Below are 17,810 nucleotides of genomic sequence, written 5' to 3'. Positions count from 1 at the left end.
CCTACATACAAAACAATATATCAAAACAGAATGAGCATATACGACTGCAGATTATCCAAACTTTAAGCAACTTTTTTTTGTAGGATGAGTCGCAGTCTATAAGGTTTCTTCCATGCATGAAATCAGATTTTTTTTGCCGATGAATATGGAAATGAGCACTGGCATGAAACCAAGAAGATATCACACTGTCGGCAAACTGTAAAATCATGAAAGAAATGCCGAAAACAATGTAAAATGGGGCACAGGTGCATTCTCTAGGATTGCATTAAAAAATCATTTTGCATAGGCCCATTAAGCATCACTTCCTGCATATTAATTTGCATATCAATGTAGTCCATTGCATTTTGTAACTGCAGCTTCCCCAAGAAGTTGAACACAGTTAAAATTTACAATGCACTTGTGAATCGTGCACAAAATGGCTGCCTTCACCAGACCGTAGAACAGTCCAAGAATTTATATACCCAGCAAGAAATGAGACCGAGGGGTACCCCCCCAACATGTCCAATCCCAATACACATTCCAGACCATTGTTACTTAACACATCCCCCCAAGATGTCTGAAAGGAATTCCCCAGATTCCTGCGAGACAATGACCAACACAAAGCAGGGGGGGTTCTCTCTGTCTCATACCTTGCTGCATATGTGAATTTATAGCCATGAGCATATGCTACAGGAAATGCAAACAAATCACCTGTCTTTCTATAAGTTCAGTATCATTTCTTTTGGTGGTGAAAGCAGTGTACTATGCGCATAAAATACAAGAAATCCTTCACAGGTGCAATGGAGATTGCAGTTTGTAATGGCCTATGACAGATTGTGACATGCTTCTGGATGATAATACATGTATCTTGTTCCCTTCCAACAAAGTTGGTACGTGTAGGTTGTTTTATTCATCACAGATTAACATTGTGCAGTCTGACAGTGTTGTCTGTCATCTTTCCAATTTCTGTCTTCAATGATGGTGGAACTTTACTTTGTTTCATATACATGTATGTGCTGTTTTTCCCTCATTGTAAACTTCAAAGGAAGTATATTAGTTAAGTGTCAAATGAAAACTTCAAATTCCTTCTTTTCTGTGTACCTGTATTGTGAGCTCAAAGCTTGCCCTAGGAGAGTGGCTTTGGAGAGTGGCTTTAAGCAATAACCCGAGTTAACAGTACATTTACCGGTAAATGTAATTTTGAATGCTGTGGCTGCCAGTTCACTTTACCGAACTGATTTTTTTTTAAGATATGGAAGGACGTTGTACAACTTGGCTTTTTTCTGGTCAGATACTTTACATGGTTGATGTACTGTAGCTGTCACGTCAAGAGATTAGTCAAATCTGAAAGGGCCACTGCGTATGGGACTCCAATCCCATTACCCACTGAGGGTAGGTTTTCCATACATTGTCCAGTAACTGCAGTTTCAATATCCAGCAATTATTCACAAAGGTTACAGCCACAAGGGATGTTTAGTATCTTCTTTCTCCTTTCCCTTTCCTCTTCTCCTCTTCCCCCCCCAGCCCTCCCCTCCCCTGGTTTATGCCACTCCCTTTCCCTAGCCCCTACCCATGATGGAGGAGATAGCCTGTTAATAGTGACTGGCTGTTGAAACCAATCCTCAGGGCTGTAGATATTAGGAATCAATCATAGGAGATCCGCTTACACGTTGGGCAGGGATGTACTACTTGGCTAGCTGTATGGCTTCTTGCTTTGCCTGCCGTTGCTTCCTCTTGTTCCATTTTTTTTTTCTCTCCCGCTTTTTCCCCTCCCATTTTTTCCCTGCCCGTCCTCCTCCTGTCACTGCTAAGGCCAACAGACTGTTGTTAATGAAAACTTCCCGTCTGTTGTGATAGTTCCTATCAGTTGGAAATCTTGTGGAAAACACTTGTACGTGGGATGTTAAATCATTTACGGTGTTTATTCTCTGGGGGGGGAAGTTCGACTTGGGGACATGAAATGGGAGCCGGGCCGTGTAGGGAATGGCTAATCATTAAGTAGCAATCCCCCATGCTCAGTGATATCAAACGGTCAAATTAACTAAACAGTCCCACGGGTGAGTGTTTGTGTTCATTGGTTCATGAAGAAAATAGACTGGTGTTCGACTTCAGCATGTTTTAGGAACAGTAGCATGATAACCAGTTTTATATTGAGGAAATAAATGTATTTGATACAGTGTAGGAAGTACTTATTGGCAGGTGGGCTGGCCATTGGGGTTGGAGAAGGGAAGAGGACTGATCTCATTGATTTTTATGCTTGTTAATCTGTTTTGTCAATTTTTTTCTTTGTCTAGGCCCGAGTTCATTTGGAATAGAAAATATTAATTAGTACCTGTATATTTATGTACTCAGCAAAAAATTAGCTGTAAACTAGTAACTGGCTGTTAACAACACGTGGCATTTTTGGCCGGTAATCACAGGGGATTTCAGAATTCTTTTTCCATCAGAAATTTCCTGATTTTAAGATTTTTTCAAACAATTTCTTTTGAACACCTGGAAAATCCTGAGTTAACCATCAAGGTGCTTTGTATGTACAATGTACATGTAGGGTATAATTTGAAACCGAACATAAGAAGTGGATGTTTTATGTAAGGGGTATCTTCAGGCCAACACATTCTATTTAAAAAGTCTCCAAATATCATGCACTTCTGTTTCGTCTTTCCGAATGTAGACTTTTTTTTTTATTCAGAACAAAAGAAATCATTTCTCATTTGAATTCTTTTCAGCCAGCGTACACAGTTCATATCTGGCATGTAAAAATCTCACCAAGTACACGTAGCTGTATGGGATCATATCGGTACATGTTATCTCAAAGCATTCACGCCACTGTCGCTGTAATATCTCAATGCTTCATGAGTTCTAAACTTTGGGTTGGAATGTACATGACATTTGCACTTGTGCGTCATCTTTTATCATTTAAATATCTTAATCTTAACTCATTTACCCTTCCTGCCACACTTTTATTAAGCAGAAGGATCAGTGAAGTTAGTAATGAACACTGAGCAGAACCGTTCTCTGATACAGCCACATATCACCTGCCTATATCAAAGACTTTTATCCTTTTCATGTTGCCCATCTGCAAACTCTGTCAGCTGCTCTTAGTATTGGATGAACTTTCTTGCAGTGATCTACTGTTGGCGACAAGCAGAAATAGACAGACTGCTAAACACTGTCACTGTGCCATTCGTTCCTTGTAGACTTTTATTTCTGCACCGCACAACAAGGCGCATTGATGCCGAGTGTGTAAATACCAAGGGACAGATTAGATAGTGTACCGTTGGCATGCGGGTTGCCGTGGTAACACAGCCCAAGCAATTTGTGCGGTGGTTTGTCTTATTAAGGATGAGTGAGTGGCCACTGGCGAGTTACCACTTCATGGGTATTGATTCCCCAGCAATTAGGTGTATTACTATCTCGATGTGATCGCTGTTTCTTGCCATCTGCAGTTTTTTTTTGTACACGTATGTATGCAGTGCTCATGTATAATTTGGATGCAGTTACCATGGCCATCCCCCCGGAATAGCACCCGCCGTACTCACAGTCTCTCTTATTTTGACCATGTCCATCAAAGTATCTCATGAATAATCATATTACTTGCTATTCAAAACGACGGTGCCATCCCCGCTGTACACACAGACCATCTTCAAACCACTACCAAGTCAAATTAATTTGATATTTGCGATCGGTACAGTGTGTACATAGACACACACGCTCGCACGCACCCACACAGGGGCCGATCGTTGCAAGACTGTTTTTTTCTTAAATGGTGTGTGGAGCGATATGATGGCAGTGCACCAGGGGAATATTGTGTCCAGTCTGGCCAGGGGAGTTGATGGAAGCCATGCAAAGTGGCACTACGGTCTCTGAGGTATTCACCAGTGAATTAGCAGATGGGGAAGCTCCCCGTGAAGTGGGCGTTAAGTGCTTGCGGCATTCCCCCACCCCCCCCTTGCTGTGCAGCCTGACTGGATTTGTTGGTTTTCATGAGGTGAGCTCTTTTAGGACCAGGAGTGATTGCGAATGAGTGTAATTGGCCAGCACACGGTCAAGGGAATTAATGCTCGCCCCCAACAGTAATAATGGTAAAGCAGTGACTCTTGGGACGAGCGTGGGTCGCATTTCATCTTTAATGCGTCATCTTGACCTTGACCTGATCTGGAGGGCTGCTTGGCCGTTTGATATTTAGCAGTGAGAAGGATGTTATAATGTTGGACATGATCTCATGCTCAGTTTACAGTGTAAATGTCAAGCGTGTTATGAACAACACCAGTCTTAGTGCATTAAACATTCCAAAAAAAGTACTCCCTTGGCTCCTAGTCACAATACATGTGCATGTTTTGGGGGTTTGTTTGTTTTATTTACGACATAAAAAATTATGTGTGACCAGTATATTCAAGTACTTCTTGTATCCCTAAATTGGAAACACTATGACACATGTATTTGTACATATATATACATCACATTAAAAACATTTTTTAATGGGTTGGCTGTGTGTGTGATCACTGGTAGAGGATGTACGTGTGTCAGTACATATCTTAGTGCTGTGTATCACTGTATGGACTAATCCGACAACCAGAATTACATGTACCGTAAAAGCCGTTACTGTGGGGTCATCCTGTTCGCACACAGGTGGTACGCGCACGTTCTTCTCTGACCTATAGGGTGTTGTGACTTTCCAAAATGCGTGCATACACTCAAGTTAAAACCCTTGTGTAACTGTGGTGACTCCACAGGAATGGTACAGTATCTCCTCAGATTTCTCTAAAGCTGTGATACATGTATACAAACTGTACCAATGCACATGTACCAATGTTTGACCTCAGGTTTGGTCTATTATTGTCATTTATGGTAAGGCTTGGCCATTTGAAATTGGTTTATACAAGTAGCTGTCCCTGCTGCTATTGGAGCTTGTACATGGGTGCAATAGTCATATGTCATCAAAGCACAGCCATCCTTGAATGGATTGCTAGGAAAGCGTTCATTTCTGTCCATACTGTCTGTATGAATTTATGCCTTGTTTTGTTCTTGTCTGGTGACGCACAAGTACATGTAAATGTATGGTTGTGCATTAGGAGTCCTTTTGTTTTTGGTGCCACATATGGCATACCAATAGGCCACATGCCTATGCATGAGTGGGTGAAAATGAATTATGTATGAATCGTCAGTGTACCGTATGTCCTTTCGATCAGGGATTGGCTGTTTAATTTTTAGGCCGTTTGTCATCGAACACATGTACTCTATGCACCCTGTACCCGTCGAAGTTCTTAAAATTCCAGGCTTCAGGGATGACATTTCAAATAATAGAATTGAGGGAGGTGAAAATACCGGTACATACATGTATTTAAATGTCAGTTTTCCTTTCACTAATCTAGTTTTTACGTGCAGAAGCATTGCATATCCACTGATGTTTGTGAAGAACAAAATCCAATGTTAATATTTATGAATCTCGCTGTACACGCACATGTACATGTAAGTTTAGACAGCATTTGGTTAAGCTATCATCTTGTTTGGCCGATATGGTTTCTTTGCTTTTCTAATCATGACAATTCATTTTTATTTACAATATTTTTTGTATTTCAAAGGCATTTCTCCTATTGGGACATGAACATTTTAATTTGTTAACAGTTGTTGAAGTCAAAATATGAAAATGTCCACAACGTACCGGTACCATGATGCTAACTAGTGATGCTCCCTCTTTTTATCCTGCAAAATAAAAAATGGACGTCCAATTTTTCTAGCTTTTACAGGTAATGATTGATGTGAAAATTGCAAGTGAAAGCGTTGGGCGTTTGAAATCTGGTCTTGGTTCTTGCTAATGCAGTACCCACCAGACTGGTGTCTGTCACACCTTGTGAACAGCCAGCACAGCACCCCTGAGCTAAGAGGCATTTCCAAGGGTTTTTTTTCGCACCACAATAAACTTTGACCTTGGTGTCTCTTCCCTGTCTTGATGTGTGCATGTTGCCAACAGAGGAAGGAGGACCAGTACCAGAAGTGGCAGAGCTTCAAGGCCAAGCAGCGCAGTGACAAGCACGCCACGCTGAAGAAGAAACTGGCCCTGCAGCAGGAGTTGATACAGGCCAACGACGAGTTGCACTTGCAGCGGCAGATACTGGAGAAACAGCGTCAAGCCGAGGTGAGTTTCAGTCAGCGAGCCACCATCAAAGACATACAGGGCCTATTCGAAACCCCATTCTCATGGGACTGACGAAAAGTGTTCTTGGGTCGTTGATTACGACGCTGAAGTGCAGAAGGAGTGCAGTTGCGCTGAACGTCGAGATAGGAGTCGCCATTTTACACCAAACGAAAAGATGGCATGATATTTACCATCTCACATAAATTAATGTCACCAAATAGCCATATTAAATGGTCAGGGTAAAGTCTCTCGGATAGCCATGAGTATTTGCCCTGGGTTTTATTTAACTTATTAGGAGTGCTTTCTATTTTATGTAACAAAACCAAAATTAAGTTACGGTATGTGCCTGTATCCATGTCCTGATGTGCCAGCTTTGTTCTTGATGTTCTCCATCCACTCCCCAGAAAGTGGAGAGTAAGAATCTTGTTCGCAAACAATGTTCGCGCGTTGATTCTCCCCATTCGAAACCCCATTCTCCTGTTAGTCCAACATGAGAACACCCACGGTGTGTACGCTCAAGGTGTGCTGATGTACCGTGGTTTCCCCCACCTCTGCTGCATGTGTTCATCATCCGGCCTCCATGTTTTTCCACCGACACTTCCCACTTCTCCTCCCTCTTCCAAGGCCCCCCCCCCGATTATTCCATCCCTGCATTGTAAATCAGCAAGGGGCTCGTAGGACTCTTGTAAAAGGCTTACTGATAGGAGCTTGCTGTTTCAGCTGCCTGTTCTAAGCAGTCAGGCAGACATCTTGTGATTGAGTTGAGATGGAGGTTTTTTTTTCCTCCGTCCCTCAATTCTCCCCCCTCCTTCCACCTTGTTGGAAAGGTTAAGGCACTGTAACACTCACAGGGGATTATTTGAGATAAGAAGCAGTCTGGGGAGGATCTTCTGAATGTCAGAGGGGTCATTGGAATCTCTTTGAATGGAGGATTTCCTTTCCCCCTGCTCAAAAATAAATTTCTCGGTGCTACATAAAAAGGTTCATGCAGAAAAGAAAATAGTCGGTGAGGATATCCCATTTCGTTTGCGAGCGTAAGACAACACTAGAGAGAGCTCAGGGATATGTGTCTTTTCATATCATGCCCCGAAGGGTTGAAGGGTCATCATTATTTTCATTGAGGCGCATGATATCCTCCAATCTTGTAAAAAAAAAAAAAAGAACAAACATGCATTTTTTATTTGTTTTTGTCTGGTACTGAAAAGTGAAAACAATGTCAAACAGTTCCTGTTGTAATTGCATTGCATATGGATTTGTTCTAATCATTCCTTTAATGCAGTCAACTGTATTATTTCGTTTTTGTTTTAAAGCTACATGTATGACCCACTGTACTAAGTCCGATCTCTTTCTTCGTTCATTAACCCCACAAAAATATGATAAAACTTCTCGTATATACAACATCCTTTTATTAACACCCAATTTTTACAAATATACAATGTACTTTAATTTGGCACTTTTTCACTATCCTTTGCCTTTTTTAACAGGGTCCAGTTTTCCTCAAAATTTGTTAAACCTCCCCCCCTTTCCTGTAAAATGATGTGTCACTGATCACACATCCCCTTTTTGTGGCTGTCTTTGCCGTGATAAATGGGGGTTTTATTCTGCCAATTTCTGGTGTCTCGGTTTGTAATGCTCTCTGTATCAAATGTGAGTGGCAGGTCTGTGAGGAGAGCATTGGTGGGGAGCGTTTTCAAGGCAACCGGCCTGAGAGGCTGGTTTTTTGTTTGTGTGTTCACATTTCAGACAATGGACACCTCTGCGCCGATGCACTAAGCAGTGACCTCCGCTTCGCTTTTGCTGTCTCACGGCTCAGTTCCCTCACAGGCTGATTAATGTACGGCCTTGTGTTGGCATTTAAACAGAGACTGCGGGATTGAATTCAAGCCGGCTTTGTGTCGTGATGTGTAAGAGAATCCTCTTCAATCCTCCTTGTAATGAGGGGATGAGCGTTGCTGAGAGGGCTAACATTATGACAACATGCGGCTCTCCGAGGAAGGCTGACAGCATGGCAGGAAGCCTGTCTGCTTTCATCAGATGGAAAAGCCCCCCGAATCGTCTGTCTTTCGACATCTTTGCGTTGAAGCTGTTGTCACTATTTATGTGTAGATAAAAACTACCTCCAAAATTTCACTAAGAAAAAAAAAGGTTGAAGATGGAAATTAGAAATGATTTCCACAGAAGTAGTCAATCAGAATAGATAGGAATTGGGAGGAAATGGTACATGCTGTGGACTAGTTTCCCTTTGAGAAATTTATGAAAGGAAAAGTCCACTTTGGTATTATTCTGCATTTTGACAACAGAAGTTCCCCTTCAAAACCTCAAAGCTTTCTATGATTTCAGTTGGCATACCCATATGCAACTTTCTGATGTCATCAAAAACTTGATTATCAAGCTTTTCAATTTTTTTACTCCAACCGTAATTAAATTATCAGACTAAAATGGGTGGTGAATTGTTGGTTAAATGTACATGTACCGGTATGTATCATAAACCTGCGAAGTGTCACTTTGTGTTTCATTCTGATGAGACAGCCATAGATGAAGCCCGGCAAATGCAAAACGCTTTGGAAATAACAACGTTAGAAGGGTAACAATTTAAGACACACTGCCTTTGACCGTAGTTACTTTGTGTGCGAGCAGAGTCAAGTTTAATTTGTCCCAGAAGGCCAGAAGATTCATTCAATCCATCTTCAATGCAGCATCCAGCACTCACCAAGTCCTCAATGAAGTAACTTGAATCAACCGCAGAATGTAGCACGCACTCCACTACCGCAGGACCTCTGTCATTTCTGCTGAGCTGTGCATTCTCAGGTGCATTCAATGCCATCCAGCGTGGAGATTGGTATAATAGGATTTCTTGTTGAAGAAGGACAATTTTTGCCTTCACGTTTACGAGGCAATAGATATGCTGTATCCTTGAGGCTTGTAGTTGTATTCACACCACATCTTGATCCTTAGTGCGTCTAGCTCTCGGTGGAAAAATGCAACTTTGTTTTTGTGGTACATTAGCATTTGTAAATGCCGTGTATGTTTTTATCCAAATGACCCTTTAATGAAGCACCCACTGCTTCAGGGAATGCATATTCAAATTCTCTGCTGCAGACATACTGACAACATGGTAAGCCCGTCTTTCTCGGATGAAGATGGCGCTTCAGTTTGCATTTTACATGCATGTTGCAAGCAGAGTAATGCATTTTCAGGAATGGTCGTGGCTAATTAGTTTGTTTGCTTGTTGTGCCAGATTTTACGGTAGAGCAGAAAAATGTACATGACGAGAGTATTGTATGTCTTTGCATTGTCATCCGTGGCTCAGTGTGCCCCGAACAAAATTAACTTGCTTTTATATGTACGTGTACATGTATATAGATCATTCCTCGTGTACATTGTACAGGGTACCAAACTTCGCAGTGTGTAAGGTTTTCAGCTTGAGGACAATAAAGTAATGTGATTTTGGAGATGAATATAAACATGTATAATCTCACCTCACCACAAACATTTGGCAAAGGGAACATGCTACGGAAAAATTGAACCACTGAATGACCTTGTAAAGACACACATGTACATGTATATCAGTCTTTGGTGTGATGAGATGACCGAGATTATGTACCAAAAATCAGGTGAATTTCATTTTCAGTTCTGTGGCAGTAAGGGGGATTCACTTGAATGTAACTTCCACATGTTGTCGTGTCAAAATGGAAATTGGACATACTGAACACCAGCTGCCAATGACATACGGTACATAAAGCTGCAATGCCCCCCTAAAGTTCTGTTTCCTGTTTCCCAACCTACCCAATATGAAATTGGCAATAAAGAAAAAGAAATGTTATTGTTGTACTGGTACATAACCGTAGATTGAATGTGGTTCAGAGAGGTTCGATGGACTTACACCTGCAATTGGTACCATTGCACGCAGCAGGAGTTCCCTTTCAAGTGTTTGTTTCATTTAAAAGAAATCCCACTTGACCCTTCTTGCTGTTGTTATTCCAAACCATGTAAGTAGCCGCACATCCTAAGAGAAAAGTGCCTGCATGTGCCATTTACTTGCCCTGTTATAAGATGCCATGAAGTGGGAAGCAGACCTTTGTTTGCCTAACCACAGAATTCATTTGCTCAGCACGATGACTCTATTTGCTTCTGATTGGTAGCCATCCGAAAGATTTCTTGGCATATACCGTACATGTAAATTTACTAAATGGCATCATAAAATTAGGCCCAGTTGGTAAAGCAATAATTTGTAGCAAGCAAATTCAGCCAATTTTGGCCAGTTTCACTGTCATTCCACCTACATGAAGTCTTATCCAACCACAATGCCAATCGCAGCACTGAGTTTGAGTAGCATCTAGTATCCGTGTACTGCTACAAACCTGCACATAATTGCATTACCACCTCAGTGATGGCTTTTAAATGTGGTCTCCCAATGATCTGTCTGTACAGCCACACAATCTGCATGTCCAGTGTCTGTCGGATTCCGTCATCTGTTCAATCTTTCCAGTGTCAAAAACCTTCTGCTTTGCTTTGTGACACCTCTCCTGCGTCAGGATATTTTTTCCCGTCATCAGTTTTGTCTGCCAACCATCAGTAATTTGATTGGAAGTTGATTTCTGTGCACGTACATCGCAATGAAATCTGTGATTCGCATACTGTAACTAAAGGACAAGGATTTACATAGTCCCTGCAAGAAACTAGAAAAACACCAAATTTAGATTCCGTGTCTATTAATGGTTATCTGTCTATTAATGGTTATCTGTAGTCATCAGTTGGGATATGTGTAATGCACAAGCATTATCACAAGATTTTTGAAATCCCAAAGTGCTGTAAATAAACATGTACAGTGAACATCTGTTTGAGGAGTTCCTTCATACTGCCCATATGTAGGCTACATTTACATGTACAGTTATAAACAAACTGTTGGAATTACTTATAGTTACAGAAAGATTCCAGCCTGAATGTCTAGATGTTTTCACAAGTGACTGATGTCCACAGAGTCTTCAAATAGATCAAATATTACTGTACATGTGTATTCTGATTGTTGTCTAATCGAAAGAAAAAAGATCTTTCTCCTAGTTACGAGTACTAGGGATAGGACTACATTCAGAATTCCTCTAACCACAGAATTCTGCATTTACCACCTTGGCAGGGAAATTATGCACTAATCCCTTGAGCCCAGTGTCAAATTCCTTGTTAACCTGTGAAACAGGCTAATAGTTTTTCTGCCAAAGGTGTAGAGCGTCTTTCCTTGGGATTGGAACCATCAATTGTAGGCCCAATTTACTCTCACTTCATATTAGATTAGCCAGAAACTCAAGACTCAGGTTTGATGCACATGTACATGGAGTGTGGGTGACACAGAACACAGTAACGGGACAGTGGGCTACTGTCATGTTGGCAATGTTGCTCAGATACATTTTTGCCCTGATGTGAGCACTTCCCAACAATATCCTGTGAATCAGCATGCAGACTAAGACTGGAATGAAACCAAACTATGGGATACCAAACAGGTGTGGTTTCTGCTTTTAATAAAAATCAGCATCCATCATATTGCCCCAAAATTGGCAGTAGCTTATTTTTCCCCTCCATTTTTGACTTCAAAGAATTCAGATTTTCTAAAAACAGGAGACGCTTGCCGTTGATGGTTTCAGCAATGTACGTGTACACTACTCCAAAAAAAGTTAAGGACCACTTTTTTCGTAACTAGTAATTTTTTTCCTAGCAATGACTGAGTTCTAGTTCTATCAATTTTTGTTTGTCTTTGGAGTAGAAAATTTTAAGAAATGTTTCAAAACATCAAATGCAAATTTTCAGCAGTGAAATATCTCATATAAAAATGTATACACAAAATAAAAAGTGGTCCTTAACTTTCTGTGAGTAGTGTATATTAAACCGTCATGCTATTTCACGTTTTGGGTGTTGAAGTACATGCTGGTACATGCCCAACCATCCAGGAAATACTACTCATATACATGTATGTAGACTACCTGAATTCTCTTCTGGTGGCATATGATGAACTGGTCAAGCTACATGTACATATGTACATGTACATGTAGGCGTGTTGCGTATGAGCAGCAAGCACCTGACGGACAGGACAGGGGAGCCCATGGAGAGCATCTTGCATCAAACCCCCTTGCCACCCCGGGGCCTGGTTTCAGGTGGTGGATAGTGCCCAGACCGGAATGATCTAAGCACCAGTTGAAATCAGAGCCTCTGCGTGGTCACTCGCAACTCTGGACATCTCCAGGGTAGGATGGAGACACAGAGTCCCGTCTGACCGTGGAGAAGGTCCTTGCTCTCGGGTCTGACTGAGGACCCTTCAGCCGTCCGCCATCCGAATACCGAAGAGACTCGGCCTGTCAGTGAGTGTCAGGAGGTTGAGGATTAAGATTGATCGTGCTGCGGGAGATGTTGGAGGCACCATAACCAGTGGAAATGATGGGGGAAGATCTGACCATTGAAAATTGTTAAACAAGGAGAAAAAGAAAGCTGAAACTGTTCAGAATTTATCTGAGCCACTTAGAAAGGGTACCTTTACTCTGGATGGTCTCTGTTCATGCAGGATTTTCTCTTCTCAGGATAGAATAATTCATTGCCAGCCAGCAAAATAAGCTTCACTGGTGATAAGGATTAAAGTTTAGGCCAGTAAATTCATATTTGAAAGGTGGTTTTGTGACTCGAGGTGCAGTTAGTCACCAGGGGTGTGAAATATATCTTCTTATTATTTGTAGAAATACATGTAGCTTGCAAAAGCTATCTCCAGATTGGTTGGGGTTTTTTTATTTCTAAGGCCTGAAGACTTTTCCATGCGGTGGATTTCCAGCCCATTTGTGTCTATTGTACACATTTGGTTTATACCTAAACTACAAATCTCACTCTTATGTCAGACACAGCACAGACTGAGACCCCAGGTTCATAAAGGCGGCTTAAGGGGGAAGAGTTGGGATTTGTCTTGATTGATACTGACAAGAGCACAAGCCTGAAGGAATCTTGAGCTGAGTTCTGAAGAGGCGGCGCCGATTCCGAAGACTGTTTTTTCTTGGTGCTTAGAGTCCTTCTTTTTGTCGTCTAGCACCATGAAAAAGCAGTCTTTGTGGTTGGTATGAACCAAACATAACTCACTGATACACTGGTGTAGAGTACAGAGCAAGCTGTCGTCAACTTAGCAGATAGTTCAACTTAAAGACAAACTCCTTTTTGTTGTTGTATTTCCCCACAAGAATCTGTAGATCTTCAAGAACTTCATAACTGCTCATTTACAGAACCAGAAGTTGCAATTCACAAGTTATTTTTAATTGACTGTTTATCGACTTTTGTTTACATGCTGTACTAGATGGAAACGGATGACCCTTCCTCAGTAAGTGTACAGGCGTGATAACAAAATGTATGATTCAGACAGCACTAACCCTATCTGTAAATTTGAACTTTCCGTTATATCGATTGTCAATTTGTTGGCACACTATGAGTGGATTGAATTTCAATCTGAATATACATTCATGCACACTGCACACCACATGTACATATACATGTACCTACATGCACAAGATTTGTTCACCTACATGTAGTATTTCACCACATTTTACCAGAGTTACATGTGTAATTCTAGATGAAAACTGGCAAAACTGCCGCTGTCTTCAGTGATATTTGTAAGAAACATTGGATCTTTAGTTAGAAATGACAGTGGTTCAGAGGGTTGATTGTACAAAAAATATAGATTTTGCACAAACATCACTATTTCAACTGGAAGTGAAAATTCACTTTGTTCATCTATAAAGTCTGTTGATTTCCACTATTTCTGTTATTTGAACATTCCCCCTTCAGTCAATTTCCCCCCAGTGGTTTTCCACATTGGTTTTTCCATCTTCTTGTACCGGTATTTCATTCTTTGCTTTACTTAGAAACAAAATTTCAATCTATGTGTAACATCTTTCTTTTGTTTGCAGTGCCTGTCTCAAATTCTAATATTCTCAACTGACGAGAAATTAATTGCGGTTGATTTAGGGCAAAATCAACATCGATTATGAAGGGCATTTGTACATGCCGCTTTAACCTTCTATTCTCGAGGTTCCCGAGTCTAAAATGAGCCCCAGCTCATGTCATCCCTTGCGTGCCACTTAACCACTCTGATGCATTTACCGAATTTGTAAATAATGGGCCATCTCTCATTTTGATATATGGGATATCCACCCAAAAAAAAACTAATTGCAAAAGTCAATGCGTGCTTAATATTTGCCCGATTCACCATCCCTCATTCAGCGTGCTTCCATGAAAGTTGTGGGACATGTCTGTGTGCGTCCCTCACCCATTAGCGATATGGGCGGACAATTTGATTATGTCAATACCAGAGGATGGTCTAGCCTCATGCAAATCTGACTTGAGCTGAGGCCCGACCGTGGGGAATAGTACACCTCGTCGGCATTAACATCTCTGTAGATTTAGCCTGTGCCGTTCAGTAAATTCACGCAACCCTCGCCCACTTTGAACTCCATCGCCATTTAGTTCAAGGGCAGATTGAATTTATCTTCGGGTTTTTTTCCTCTCCTGCACCTGTGTGGACATGAAGAGCATATTGAACTGTGCTTCGTCTGCAAGCCAGTTTCTCTTTTTTTCAACAATCGCTGGTGAAATAAATGCTTGAACGTCATCACATTGAGTATCCATGGATGAATAGAGCATTTCAAGTAAATGACTGCATGTAGTGGTATAATGTCCAGAAGTGTGTATTTGCTATTTGACATTTACGATAAGATATTTACTTTTATATTTCATCAAAAAATGCTACGTGTATTTGTTAAAGTGAAACCTCACAGTTCTTTCATTGTGGTACATGTGCAATTGTCAAAGAATGGTATCCTTTCATGGCTTGTGAGGAATGAGTCCCATACAACTGCCCAAAAAATTTCAAGCCATGCCAAACGAATTCTTGGAATCTGGTGCCATTCATGGTAAATTGACTAAACCCCCAGATTCACCCATTTTGCATTTCCTCCAGTCAGAAATTGGCCCGACAGATGAGACAAACAAATTTATCATTTCTCCCATTAAAAATAGTCCAGTAATTCATTTCTCTTCCCCAGCATCAATCTACTGGCCAGTCTTTGGGGGAGAATGAATAGATGGCGAAAAAAAAATACAGGAGACTCCAAGCATTATAAATTTACAGGCTCTAGGGAAAAGACAAATGCTACATCCCCTCATACATACTGCCCCTGATGGTTCATGCTGTACACGTAGGGACGTGTACAGCGGGAGTCTTCTCTTTTCCTTGTTCTTCCACTTGAGCGTGCAGCCTTTAGAATTCGCCTGTTCACCTGGAAAAAATTTGCTGAAAAGACACCACATGCATGTGACCTCCAAATAACGTGATGGCTTTCCTCTCTTTTTGTGTGTTGAATTCCCTCTTCCGTATCTGTAGATTCGCGAGGCTAAACGACAGGAACGACGGCAGATGCAAGAAGCGCTGACGCAGAGAGGCAAAATTGATCTAGGTAATTTCTAGGGAGGGCTTTTTTTTTTCTTTCTTTTTTTCCAAGTCAGATTAAAATGACCTTAATATTACCAAACTGGGGCTTTTTTCTCCTCTTTCACGTGGGCGTGATTATATCTGACAATATCATAAATTGTAAAAAATAAACAAGTCATTCCTCATTGTTACAAGACCCTGGCTAGTCAGACATCGCCCACTCAAATATCAAGTTCCATTCTCTGTCCATCAAAATAAAAACGAAATCAGACTAGTGTAAATCAGTGATACTTTGGTCAGGTTATTCAAACTCGTAATGATGGTTTATTTTAGTTTCCCCTTTGGTGCTATTTTTAGCTTATCCACTTTGATATTTTATACATGTAACACAGATAGTGTGGAAATACTCAAGTAGAGAGTGCCGTTGCTTTATGCACTCCAGTCAGGAACAAGAAAGAGCATGGTTTTATGTGGCAACAACGATCGTCTGGTGGGAACTCATAGCGTGCGCGCACTGGTTGAGGCATGTCGGGCGTGGATGCGCTGTGCACACAAGACCAATTTCAGTTTGAATGTAATGGGGTCTTTGAATGTGCGTCAGACTGGAAACCTTTCCACCAGCCTGTCTCCCATTTGCCAGTGATGGTGCACTTATAAAGGATGGGATTGATATGTCTTTTGAGGCAAAACCTGAAATCAGTCAATCACCAAGCAATTTCTGTCCAAAGTTTGGCCTTCCTGTACGAATAGTAGGCAAAACAAGTGAGGCCTATAAGAGATTTATTGGTTTCCACAGGCTGATTTCAAACGGAATCGCTAATCTTGCTATCCTGCTCCAATGGCCGCTCAGTAACAACTATTTGTACCAGTAAAAACTGTTATGCTTCACAGCCTCGCATTGCGTCAGACAGCTGCTAAACCCACCGGTCCCATTCAGTTGGTTTCCCGGGGGCTTCCCTTTTATTTTAAATGCAATAATTAATATTGTTCAGAGTAACGAGAATCATTCAAAGTGTTCAGTTTAATTAGATTTTAAAATGCACAGTCATTTAGGAATTAGTGATTTAGGCAGACTTGCCAAATGGAAAATTTTAAAGTATTGTGGTTTTGTGTTCTGTGAAGCTGTAATTTTTAGTGTGCAGAATGTAATTCCCTTGATAGATTATAAATTCTGACTGCTTTTTGCGAGAAAAGCAGGCAGGGTTTTTTTTTGGCACATTTAGGCTCTCTCCCCATAAACAAATGTTTTAGCCTCCACAAAAGAGAAAAGAAAAGGAGTCGAATATTTGAAAGAATACAAGTATTGAAATTATGAATGGGAATTCAATATTTTATGCTCTTTGAACATTTATTTCATTGCTGACCGTTTCCAGTTTTGCAGAATTTGTAAGAGGATATGTCTTGTGTCTGCCTGTGGTTTTTCTTTTCCAGACTCTTCGTCTGTGCCCAAGGCTGGGTTATTCTCCAATGCCCTTCATCTAATATCTACCAATATTTTGCTGTCAAACAGAGAGTGAAAGGCAAGAGGCTCGCACCAAGCGCCGAGCGGCCCGAAAGCTGGCCGCCAAGCTCCAGCAAGCGTCACTCGACTCCGGAGACAAACAAGAGCAGTGCACAGCCCCACCGGCCATCGGCCGCACGCTCAGCACCATCCCCAGCCGAGGGGAGCACCGCAGCGGTCGGCTGTCCGTGGTATCCAGCAGCGACGAGGATGACAAGGATGAAGATGGAGAACATGACAGGTAAGTGTGTACACTGCACTCGCCTCGTGCAACATGCCTCTTTCGCATTCATATCTTGTGTTTCTGGACCCTGGGGCCTTCCAGGCTCTCTGTTTGCTCCAAGTGCTATATCCGTAGCCTTAGAGTGACAAGAACAGGATGTTGTGTGAAGGGGGCAGAACAGAAAGGATGGGGGTACACTCTTGTTGAAGGCAGGACAGTAGGGTTAAAACTAAGACGGCCCAAGTGCGGTTAAAAAAAGTATTGGGAGGCCTTAATTAGCTGGAATCCCAAAGGAGTGTTTTCGTATTCTGCCTGAGGGAGTATTCGCAGATTTTTGTCATCCAAGTGCCATATTATTCAACACATAAATTGCACGTCAGAGACCTCAAGTTGCCACCTCTGTCATTTTTCAAATTTGTTGTAATTTGCACTGTGTAAGTTCACCTGTGTCACGGCTGACTGGCAGTTCAAATTAGCAGCATCTTTTTTCTTATTTTGTACAGTTCAAGTGTCTCAACAGAGC

General features: G+C 41.5%; 1 protein-coding gene across 6 annotated transcripts in view; it reads left to right on the top strand.

The window, feature by feature from the left end:
- LOC110983392 (uncharacterized) overlaps positions 1–17,810 on the top strand; it is an 80,633-nt gene that overhangs the window by 55,378 nt on the left and 7,445 nt on the right. For 4 of the 6 annotated variants that reach the window (XM_087135353.1, XM_087135351.1, XM_087135356.1 and 1 more), the window contains 4 exons: positions 5,951–6,115; positions 13,434–13,457; positions 15,516–15,588; positions 17,074–17,305. In XM_087135353.1, coding sequence (XP_086991479.1) covers positions 5,951–6,115; positions 13,434–13,457; positions 15,516–15,588; positions 17,074–17,305 — 494 coding nt within the window. Of the gene's footprint in view, positions 1–3,796; positions 3,968–5,950; positions 6,116–13,433; positions 13,458–15,515; positions 15,589–17,073; positions 17,306–17,810 lie in introns of those variants that run through there. The other 2 variants (XM_087135354.1, XM_087135352.1) reach the window with 2 other exon arrangements.

This window comes from Acanthaster planci, linkage group LG04, assembly GCF_054643075.1.
Source record: "Acanthaster planci isolate LZ-2023a linkage group LG04, COTS_SCS, whole genome shotgun sequence".
NCBI classification, from domain to species: Eukaryota; Metazoa; Echinodermata; class Asteroidea; order Valvatida; family Acanthasteridae; genus Acanthaster; species Acanthaster planci.
This window is presented reverse-complemented; position numbering and strand designations above follow the sequence as displayed.